Source organism: Nomascus leucogenys, chromosome 18 (assembly GCF_006542625.1).
Source record: "Nomascus leucogenys isolate Asia chromosome 18, Asia_NLE_v1, whole genome shotgun sequence".
Lineage (NCBI taxonomy): Eukaryota > Metazoa > Chordata > Mammalia > Primates > Hylobatidae > Nomascus > Nomascus leucogenys.
In genome coordinates, this window is record NC_044398.1 from 6,214,189 (window position 1) to 6,226,564 (window position 12,376).

Consider the following 12,376-nt stretch of genomic DNA (forward strand, 5'->3'; position numbering starts at 1 on the left):
CATAAGGAGAAAGGGATCAATTCAACGAGAAGAGCTAACTATCCTAAATATATATGCAACCAAAATATGAGCACCTAGATTCATAAAGCAAGTCCTTAGAAACCTACAAAGAGACTTAAGACTCCCACACAATAATAATGGGAGACTTTAACACCCCACTGTCAACATTAGACAGATTCACAAGAGAGAAAGTTAACAAGGATATCCAGGAATTGAACTCAGCTCTGCACAAAGTGGACCTAATAGACATCTACAGAACTCTCCACCCCAAATCAACAGAATATACATTCTTCTCAGCACCACATCACACTTATTCCAAAATTGACCACATAGTTGGAAGTAAAGCACTCCTCAGCAAATGTAAAAGAACAGAAATTATAACAAACTGTCTCTCGGACCACAGTGCAATCAAACTAGAACTCAGGATTAAGAAACTCACTCAAAACCGCTCAACTACATGGAAACTGAACAACCTGCTCCTGAATGACTACTGGGTACATAATGAAATGAAGGTAGAAATAAACCAATGAGAACAAAGATACAGCATACCAGAATCTCTGGAACACATTTAAAACAGTGTGTAGAGTGAAATCTATAGCAATAAATGCCCACAAGAGAAATCACAAAAGATCTAAAATTGACACTCTAACATCATAATTAAAAGAACTAGAGAAGCAAGAGCAAACAAATTCAAAAGATAGCAGAACACAAGAATAACTAAGATCAGAGCAGAACTGAAGATACACAAAAAACCCTTCAAAGGCCAGGCACGGTGGCTCATGCCTGTAATCCCAGAACTTTGGGAGGCTGAGGCAGGCTGATCACAAGGTCAGGAGATCGAGACCATCCTGGCTAATATGGTGAAACCCTGCCTCTATTAAAATACAAAAATAAGACAGGCGTGGTGGCAGGCACCTGTAGTCCCAGCTACTCGGGAGGCTGAGGCAGGAGAATGGTGTAAACCCGGGAGGCAGAGCTTGCAGTAAGCTGAGATCGCACCACTGCACTCCAGTCTGGGCAACAGAGCGAGACTCCGTCTCTAAAAAAAAATTAAAACAAAAAACCCCTTAAAAAAATCAATGAATCCAGGAGCTGGTTTTTTGAAAAGATCAACAAAATTGATAGACTGCTAGAAAGACTAATAAAGAAGAAAAGAGAGAAGAATCAAATAGACACAATAAAAAATGATAAAGGGGATATCACCACCGATCCCACAGAAATACAAACTGCCATCAGAGAATACTATAAACACCTCTACGCAAATAAACTAGAAAATCTAGAAGAAATGGATAAATTCCTCGACACATACACCCTCCCAAGACTAAACCAGGAAGAAGTTGAATCTCTGAATAGACCAATAACAGGCTCTGAAATTGAGGCGATAATTTAATAGCCTAACAAAAAAAGTCTAGGATCAGATGGATTCACAGTCAAATTCTGCCAGAGGTACAAAGAGGACCTGGTAACATTCCTTCTGAAACTATTCCAATCAATAGAAAAGAAGGAATCCTCTTCTTCCCTAACTAATTTTATGAGGCTAACATCATCCTGATACCAAAGCTTGGCAGAGACACAACAAAAAAAGAGAATTTTAGACCAATATCCCTGATGAACGTTGACGCAAAAATCCTCAATAAAATACTGGCAATCTAAATCCAGCAGCATCTCAAAAACCTTATCCACCACGATCAAGTCAGTTTCATCCCTGGGATGCAAGGCTGGTTCAACATACGCAAATCAATAAACATAATCCATCACACAAACAGAACCAATGGCAAAAACCACATGATTATCTCAATAGATGCAGAGAAGGCCTTCGACAAAATTCAACAGCCCTTCATGCTAAAAACTCTCAATAAACTAGGTATTGATGGAACGTATCCCAAAATAATAAGAGCTATTCATGTCAAACCCACAGCCAAAATCATACTGAATGGGCAAAAACTGGAAGCATTCCCTTTGAAAACTGGCATGAGACAAGGGTGCCCTCTCTCATTCAACATAGTGTTGGAAGTCCTGGCCAGGGCAATCAGGCAGGAGAAAGAAATAAAGGGTATTCAATTAGGAAATGAGGAAGTAAAATTGTCCCTGTTTGCAGATGACATGATTGCATATTTAGAAAAACCCATCGTCTCAGCGCAAAATCTCCTTAAGCTGATAAGCAACTTCAGCAAAGTCTCAGGATACAAAATCAATGTGCAAAAATCACAAGCATTCCTACACACCAATAACAGACAAACGGAGAGCCAAATCATGAGTGAACTCCCATTCACAATTGCTTCAAAGAGAATAAAATACCTAGGAATACAACTTACAAGGGATGTGAAGGACCTCTTCAAGGAGAACTACAAACCACTGCTCAATGAAATAAAAGAGGATACAAACAAATGGGAGAACATTCCATGCTCACAGATAGGAAGAATCAATATCATGAAAACGGCCATCCTGCCCAAGGTAATTTATAGATTCAATGCCATCCCCATCAAGCTACCAATGACTTTCTTCACAGAATTAGAAAAAACTACTTTAAAGTTCATATGGAACCAAAAAAGAGCCCACATTGCCAAGACAATCCTAAGCGAAAAGAACAAAACTGGAGGCATCACGCTACCTGACTTCAAACTATACTACAAGGCTACAGTAGTAACCAAAACAGCATGGTACTGGTACCAAAACAGACATATAGACTAATGGAACAGAACAGAGGCCTCAGAAATAACACCACACATCTGCATCCATCTGATCTTTAACAAAGCTGACAAAAACAAGAAATGGGGAAAGGATTCCCTATTTAATAAATGGTGCTGAGAAAACTGGCTAGCCATGTGTAGAAAGCTGAAACTGGATCCCTTCCTTACACCTTATACAAAAATTAATTCAAGATGGATTAAAGACTTAAATGTTAGACATAAAACCATAAAAACCCTAGAAGAAAACCTAGGCAATACCATTCAGGACATAGGCATGGGCAAGGACTTCATGTCTAAAATACCAAAAGCAATGGTAACAAAAGCCAAAATAGAAAAATGGGATCTAATTAAACTAAAGAGCTTCTGCACAGCAAAAGAAACTACCATCAGAGTAAAAGTGAAACCTACAGAATGGGAGAAAATTTTTGCAATCTACTCATCTGACAAAGGGCTTATATGCAGAATCTACAAAGAACTTAAACAAATTTACAAGAAAAAAACAAACGACCCCATCAAAAAGTGGGCAAAGGATATAAACAGACACTTCTCAAAAGAAGACATTTATGCAGCCAACAGACACATGAAAAAATGCTCATCATCCCTGGTCATCAGAGAAATGCAAATCAAAACCACAATGAGATACCATCTCACACCAGTTAGAATGGTGATCATTAAAAAGTCAGGAAACAACAGATACTGGAGAGGATGTGGAGAAATAGGAACACTTTTACACTGTTGGTGGGAGTGTAAATTAGTTCAACCACTGTGGAAGACCGTCTGGCGATTCCTTAAGGATCTAGAACTAGAAATACCATTTGACCCAGCAATCCCATTACTGGGTATATACCCAAAAGATTATAAGTCATGCTACTATAAAGACACATGCACACGTATGTTTACTGTGGCACTATTCACAATAGCAAAGACTTGGAACCAACCCAAATGTCCATCAATGATAGACTGGATTAAGAAAATGTGGGACATATACACCATGGAGTATTATGCAGCCATAAAAAAGGATGAGTTCATGTCCTTTGCAGGGACATGGATGAAGCCGGAAACCATCATTCTGAGCAAACTATCACAAGGACAGAAAACCAAACACCACATGTTCTCACTCATAGGCGGGAACTGAACAATGAGATCACTTGGACACAGGGTGGGGATCATCACACACTGGAGATTGGGGATTGGGGATTGGGGGGCTGGGGGAGGGATAGCATTAGGAGAAATACCTGATGTAAATGACGAGTTGATGGATGCGCAAACCAACATGGCACATGTATACATATGTAACAAACCTGTACATTGTGCACATGTACCATAGAACTTAAAAGTATAATATTAAAAAAAATAATAAAAATGAAAAAAAACCAAAACCAAAACCCTGACCTGCCATCCATCGGGGAGGTGAGGACTTAAGTGTGCACCATCGGGGCCCCCCTGCTTGGTGCCTGCAAATAAACACCCTCCTTCTCCCACTAGAAAAAAAAAAAAAAGTTAATTTGAGAACATGTGCATAACTTTTGGCCCACATAACTTAAAAATTTTGACAAAATGGAGAAATTTCTATAAAACAGCAAAAACAACTCAAAATGAAATCAAAAGCTTGATTTTTATATAGCTATTAAAGAAATTGAATCCATAATATCCGTAAAAATATTTCCAAAAGAAAAAAATTAAGCCTAAATAGTTCTACAGGTAAATCTTACCAACCTTTCAAAGAAGAGATGATTCTAATTTTACAAAACTCTCCTAGAGAATACTTTTTGTAGAAATATTACTCAAATCATTCTATAAAACTAGTCTGAAAATCAGTACGTAAAAGAAAAATTACAGGCCAGTGTCATTCACAGAGATGCAAAAATTCCGAACAATATATTAGAAAAATGAATCCAGGAGTTTAGCAATTGCAAAATATACTTACAAATACTTCCTGTCGGTGTAGGCACACTCCTTTACAATATGACTGTCACTTCTCCCATTAAGAGGTGAAGTCTGTCTGTCCAAGCTTTGAATCTGATATTGACTATCTGACTTGCTTTGGCCAATGAGACATTAGCAAATAAAAGGTTAGTAGATGTTTGGAATGTACTTGCACATTATGCTTGCCCTATCTTTATGCTACAAACCCTTCTGCCACCATAGGAACAACGAGTCAGGGTTAACCTCCTGGAGAGAAGGCTGTGGTAGACATGGAGATTTGTTGTCCAATTTCCTTTCAAAGAAGGTCTGGTTGTCCAGCTGTAGGAAATGTGGTCAGCAGTCTTCAGCTGTCAGTTCCTCAGGGTCCACCTGAGCAGCAGAGGTCACACCCTTGTGAATGAGGTGTGTGTATAAAGACTGGCCATTTCAGCCTGACCATGGACATTGCACATGGGCAATGTTCACTCCAGAGCTCCCTACAAAGTGTGCCAAGTCTTCGTGAAGCCTGCATCACAGTTCAACTTCTCCCTCTGCAACAATCCTTTTTCTCCTTTTCTTTCATAGGTATTGGTTCCTAATAAACATCTTGCACCTCAAATTCCATCCCAGAATCTGCTTCCAGAGAACGCTATCTATACCAAGACCCTGATGATCCCAGTCATCTCAGTTATTCCTGCTGAAGTTCCACTCATGTGAGTGAGGTCATCCTGGATCAGCAGACCAGCTGCGCCAGCTCCAGTGTAAAAAACAACCAACTCAGATAATCCTGAAAAATAACAAATAACTGTTGTTTTAAAATACTAAGTTTTGAAGTGGTTCTTTACATAGTAAGAGCAAGCTGGTACATCAGCATGTTAAAAAGATAATACAAAAGTTAGACTTACTCCAGAATTCACAAGAGTTGACATTAGAACAATCTATGCCATTCACTACCTTAACAATTTAAAAGAGGGAAAAATATATTATCCCAATAGATGAATTAAACTAAGTGATAAAAATAATAACCTTCTATTACTTAGAAAAGACCTTTCAGTAAAATAGAAAGACACTTTCTTAACATGAATAAGGGTGTATTCCAAAAGCTTCAAGCAAGAATCAATTGAATAGTGAAACACTAAAATCATCTCCTTTAAAATCAACAACTAGCACTATCACTACTTTCATTCAATATTAAAATAAAGATATTAGTGCACTCAAAAAAAAGAAAGAAGAAAAAGGAACATCATTTAGTAATAAACAAATAGAGCCCCTCTATGTCTGATGTGATGATCCTACGTGTGATGACTTATTTATATAGGAAACCCTCGAACCTTTAGGTTAATTAGGAAAATAAAAATCTTAGCAAGGTGGCTGGCTATAAGTTCAATACACAAAAACCAATTATACTCCCTGATGAAGTTGATTGCAAAAATTAAATTAAATTAAAAAACCAATTATGGTGCTATAAAAGAACAGAAAATTAAGGTAATTTTTAAAAGATACTATTTACAACAGCAACAGAGCTTTTGTAATAAAGCCAACAAAAGATGTGAAAGACCTGTATGAAAAAAAGTATAAAGTTTATTGAAAGATAAGACCTAAATAGAGAACTATAACATGTTCATTGACAGGAAGACTCATATCCTAAAATAGCAATTATCTCTAAATGACCTAAATGTTCTATGAAACTATAAATACAATCTCGGTATGATTTTTAAAATTATTTTATTTATTGTATTTTTTGTATTTGCCTCCTGGAGGCAGGAGCTCACTCTGTCACCCAGGCTGGAGTGCTGTGGCATAATCATAGCTCATTGCAGCCTCAAACTCCTGGACTCAACTGATCCTCCTGCCTTAGACTCCCAAGAAAGTAGGACTACAGGTATGCTGCACCACCACACCCAGCTAATTGTTTTTTATTTTCATTTTTTGCAAATAATGGATCTGATTATGTAGCCCATGCTGGTCTCAAACTCCTGGCCTCAAGCCATCTCCCTGCCTCAGCCTCTCAAATTGTTGGGATTACTAGCATGAGTCACCACCATGCCTGGCCTCAACATGATTTATTTTGTCTATGGAATTTAATGAACTAATAAAATTGATATGAAAGCTCAAGGGGCCAAAAATAGTCGATACTCTCCTAAAAGTATTTTCAACACATTAACTGATTCTGATTATAGGTAATTGTAATACAAAGAACACTTATAAAGAAATAAAAAAAGGTAATCAAAAAATAAATATGACATGAAACATATGAATACCAGAGTAAGGACCTGGCTTTTCAGTGATAGAAAAAAAAAAAAAAAAAAAAAGAATGGTCAATAAACATATGACAAAAATGCCCAACCTCATTACTAAACAAAAAATTAAAGACACTGCAAAAATACTATTGTATACCTATGAGATAGCAAAAACCTTTAAATTCTGACAATATTAAGTATAAAAGATGTTGTACGTAGACCAATGAGTTCTTAATACTGATAGTGGGAATATAAATTGGCATGAATTTTAGTTTTTCAAATTAGTGGGAAATTATGGAATCCAAACATTAATGAAGATGAGAACCCAGAGAGATAAGCACAACTGAGCATTTGTCTTTAGAAGAAACATCTGTGAAACTGAGGTATAGCTTTGGCAACCTGGTAGAGTATGATAAACAAGACTCAAAATCCAGGAACTTCCTAAGGAGGAAAGACACACCTGACATTTGCTTTAAGCTGGAACCAGAAGGGCTGACCTCCCTGGACAAGTGTCCTCTAGAAATAAACCAAGTGGATTTTAACCCGATTTTGTATCACCTGGTTCTGAGAACCTCAAGCTTTGAACTTAGAATATTCTAGCCCTAGGTAAGCCTCTGGGATCTGGTATAAGCAAGCAAAAATCTTCTCTGCACTTGGAAATCCATCTTTGGAAGATGCCATTATAGGAAACCTCATATGCTTGCTTTTTTTCCCCCAAGTACCATGACTAGCACAAAGACAAAGATAATATTCCACACACGAAATAATCACAACATGATTATTTCGTGTGTGGAATTTAATGAACTGATAAAATTGATATGAAAGCTTAAAGGTCAAAAAATAGCCAATGCTTTCCTAAATATGTATTTTCAAAACATTAACCGATTCTGACTATAGGTTAGTAATTGTAACACAAAGACACTTTTATCAATAACCCATTGAAGCAATAGACAAAACGATGCTTTTCCCCATAAGAGAATTTCTAACTCTAAACATGACAAGTATTAAAAAAAATTGTTTATATGCACAATAAATTTCAAGATAATTTTAAAAAGAAAAAAATAGTATTCTCAATGAACACATGTAGACAAATGCCTGACTTCCAGGTTGAATTTTTACCATGTTTTCTCTATGAGTGTGGTTTGCAGAATTCCTGTTTAAGCTTACTACTTACCTATTACACTACATTAACTTAAAACCAATAACCCTGAAAACTAATAACCACAGTTACAAATTTGGGAATGAAGAGAATGGGAAGAAATGTCACAAGTGGGAGAAAATATGTGCAAAAGACATCTGATAAAGGACTGTTATTCAAAATACACAAAACTCTTAAACCTTAATAAGAAAATGAACCAATTTAAAAATGGGCAAAAGAAGATATACAGATGTAAATAAGCATATAAAAATGAGATGCTCAACATCATGTCATTAGGGAAATGCAAATTAAAATGAGATACCCCTACCAACCCATTAGAATGCCCCATATCCAAAACACAGACATCAAATGCTGAAAAGGATATGGAGCCACAGGAACTCTCAAACATTGCTGGTGAAAATGCAAAACAGTACAACCACTTTGAAAGACAGTTTGGTGCTTTCTTACACAACTAAACGCTCTTACATAGAATTTAGCAGTCAAACTCCTTGGTCCCAAAGGAGTATTTAGCCAAAAGAGCTAAAAAATTAGGTCCAGACAAAAACTTACACATAGCAACTTTATTCACAATTGCCCAAATTTGGAAGCAACCACGGTATCTTTCAGTAGATAAAGAGATAAACTGTGGAACATCCAGACGATAGAAGATTAACTAGTGCTAAAAAGAAATAAGCTAGCAAGCCACAAAAAGACATGTTACTAAGTGAAAGAAGCCAATCCGAAGAGGCTATATAGACTGTATGATTCCACTTACATGACAGTAACATTCTGGAAAAGTAAAACTACAGAGATAGTAAAAAGATCAGTGGTTCCCAGGCATTAGGGTAGAGGGAAGGATGAAGGGACAAAGAACAGAGGACTTTCAAGACAGTGAAACTATTCTGTATCATGTTACAATGGTAGATAAATGTCATTATATATTTGTCAAAACCCAAATAATATACAATACCAAGAGTGAATCCCAATATAAACTATGGACTTTGGGTGACAATATGTTAAGGTAGGTTTACGGACTGTGATAAATGTACCACTGTGGTGTGGAATGTTGATATGGTGGATGCTGACAGCAAGGGAGGTTATACATGTGTGGGGGCGGGGTGGGGAGACGATACATGGGAACTCTGTACATTCTGCTCAATTTTGCTGTGAACTTAAAGCTCCTATAAAAAATAAAATCTCTTAAAATCTTTTTTTTTAAATTGAGAAAAGGATGCTATGTGAAGATACTTTAAGCTATCAGATTCAGTCAGGAGACTCTGGGGCCACATTTACAATTATCCATTACCTAGCAAGTCATACAGTGAGGGCATGCCCTATACAGCTTACAACACAGAATCCAGCATGATATTCTAAATACCAAAAACAACAGATGGTATGAAGAATATCTGAAAGAGCCAAGTTCAGTCCTAAAATTATAGACTGTTATCCGTGCCAGAAATAATTAGGAAGTCTATTTTGGAATTCAAACCCTTCAGGATTTGTTTTTCAAAGTTCATTTACTAAGGTCTGGTCTCACATCTTCCCTAATCTACTTTTTACCAATTAAGAATTTTGCTGCCATGCCAACAATACATTTGCTTAAAGACAACAACCTTACAACTTTGAAATGTTAGTGTCATTTTATGCCACAAAACTTTATTGACAAAGTTTTTTAGAATATACTTGCTATCCACCCACTATTCCAAGAGTGAAATGATGTCAAGTAGATTACACAAGAGCATAAAACAGAGAAAACAAGTCTACAATATATACAGTGCCATTAAGTGGTTGCTATTTTTACAGTTTTCTTTTAAAGATAATCTACTGAATTTTTTTTGCTGGTAACACTTGAGAGAGATGTTGTCTTCAAATGTAGATTTCCACAGGGATTCAAGAGTATAACAGTCAAGTATATTTTATAGGTGGTATTTGACAATTTACGAGTAACTGCAAATCATTTTTTTCCCCTTTTTTTTTCAAAAGTCTTGGATGATGAAGAATTATGACTTTCACCACCACTATAGTGTTCATATAAAGTCTGAAATTAAAAAACACAAATCTTTTAATTTTTTAGTTCAATGTACTATCACATTAGTAGATGTATTTTGATGTATTCTAAATATAATACATTTATTTCTCTCTGGTTCTTACAGTTGGGAAACTATTTTATACGCTATTAGAGATAATAAAGAATTTTAAACACCAAGCTTGTCCTTAAGCATTACCTATCATGAGATATAACTCAATCTTTCTATGAGAGAAATATAACAGAGCTACTAATAAACATACCTATGAGCCTTCAAGGCCTTCTTTATCTCTTTACTTTTTCTTAAATAAAGCCAGTCTTAGGTAAATTCCTATACAAAATGTCTTTATTAGGAAACTTTATATTCTCAGATGATAATAAACTAATAGAAGACATTACAAATTATTATATAAATATAATAATTAGATGTATATTAAAATCCATGTATTTAAAAATGATTTAAGACTCAGCTAACATCTAACTTATGAAGATGGCAGACATCTTTGCCCTCAAGGAACATACAACTTCAGTTATAAAAATAATCCACCTCAATTATGGCTATAAGAGGCTTTGAACAATACATTAGTATAAATTTAAAACATGGAGATACAAAATACAGAGCAATTACAAAACAAATTTGGTCCACTTTTAATTACTAATTGATTTAGCCATGGTACCTCATATCATATAAATGCAAATATAGTGAATGTACAGTAAATTCCTTCAGAAATGTATTCAAGTTCTTGGCAACTTAGATGGACTTTATATGTATCCAGAGAGCTACGAGTATGGATAGTTTAGGTTCCCATAATTTTATGATAACGTTGTAACTGAAATATATAATTAGTAACTGCTTGTTGGCTAAACCAGTCGGTCAATAAGCATTCACAGGGTTCTAGAAATAACTAGATGTTTGAAAAACCATGGTATAGACATAAATGGACATTGGGAAGCTAAAAAGCTTGAGACTTGTGCTTTGAGAATTGTGTTGACTGCTGTGTACAGCTTCAAAAAAGCCATTACATGTAATGTCTCTAAGGAAAAAACTGGCTGAAAGGAATGAATTCAAAAGCTGTGTTAATAATGGTGCTGAATTAAAAGACACATTATATTCCTATATTAAATGTATTCCAGTTGAGACCTGACAGCAATCTTTTGAATGCACCTATGTGATGATCTACTTTGAACTGTACTGTATGCAGAAGAAGAATATAAATCAAGTAAATTCATATTTGTCAAAATGCACATGTTAAGTATCTAAATGTAGAAACATGTTTCATAACTGATCTGATGATTGGACCAACTTTTCTTCAGACTACCTGTTTCCTTAAGTGTTGAATTCACTACATAAAACAGATAAAATTAATATAAAGAATAGACATACTTACTTTAGCAGCTTTCAAAATGGAATTAGGAGAATTCAGACCAACAAGTTGGCCCAGAACATATTTCATTTCTTCAGTGGTTCCCTTGGCCATTTGGTTACCTATAAAATAAATCAATAATACACTAGTACCAATAGGAAAAATATAAGTCCATTATAAATACACATTTTGTTTAACAGCACAAGTGATATTCTTGTAATTTATCACTGATTATAACCCGTTATCTCGAATAAGTAAACATAAATACCAGAAGTAAAGAAAAAAAAATTTACTTTATGCCGGGCACGGTGGCTCACGCTTGTAATCCCAGCACTTTGGGAGGCCGAGGCGGGCAGATCACGAGGTCGGGAGATTGAGACCACGGTGAAACCCCGTCTCTACTAAAAATACAAAAAATTAGCTGGGCGTGGTGGCGGCGCCTGTAGTCCCAGCTACTCGGAGAGGCTGAGGCAGGAGAATGGCGTGAACCCGGGAGGCGGAGCTTGCAGTGAGCCAAGATTGCGCCACTGCACTCCAGCCTGGGCGACAGAGCGAGACTCCGTCTCAAAAAAAAAAAAAAAAAAAAATTTACTATTTATAATAATGGAACTTCCTTAAGGAAAAAGGCAGGCTGACAAAGGGTAGCCAATTTAGATTCTGTCTTTCTTATATTAATAGGTAACAGACTGTTTATATTACCAACTAGTAATAAACAGATTTTTAAAGAAGTGGTACCTGTATGAGTTTGAATTTGAACATATGGATGAGCCAGGAGCTCAGGAATGGATATCCTCTGTTTTGGGTCCCTTTTTAAACAACACTAGTAAAACAAAGATATTTTAAAAGAAAAACAAAGCAGGTTTTCATATATGATATTGATAAAGCATTTTTCCAGATTACATTATATTTTAAAAGTTGCTTTTTAGATATCCCACTCAAGTAATGACAAGATTATTTCTCCCAAGGCACTTCTGCAAAATCCCCAAATATTTACAAGCTTTAAAACATCTTCA

General features: G+C 35.9%; 1 protein-coding gene across 2 annotated transcripts in view; it reads right to left on the reverse strand.

Annotated features, from left to right (window-relative positions):
- Positions 1-9,255: 9,255 nt before the first annotated feature.
- Positions 9,256-12,376, reverse strand: part of TTK (TTK protein kinase) — a 39,190-nt gene continuing 36,069 nt past the window's right edge. The window contains exons 20-22 of one of the 2 annotated variants that reach the window (XM_030798623.1): positions 12,099-12,183; positions 11,388-11,485; positions 9,256-10,011 (exon numbers count right to left, since the gene is read on the reverse strand). In XM_030798623.1, the coding sequence (XP_030654483.1) occupies positions 9,928-10,011; positions 11,388-11,485; positions 12,099-12,183 (267 nt within the window). In that variant the 3' untranslated portion in view covers positions 9,256-9,927. The remainder of the gene's footprint in view (positions 10,012-11,387; positions 11,486-12,098; positions 12,184-12,376) is intronic. The other variant, XM_030798622.1, reaches the window with a different exon arrangement.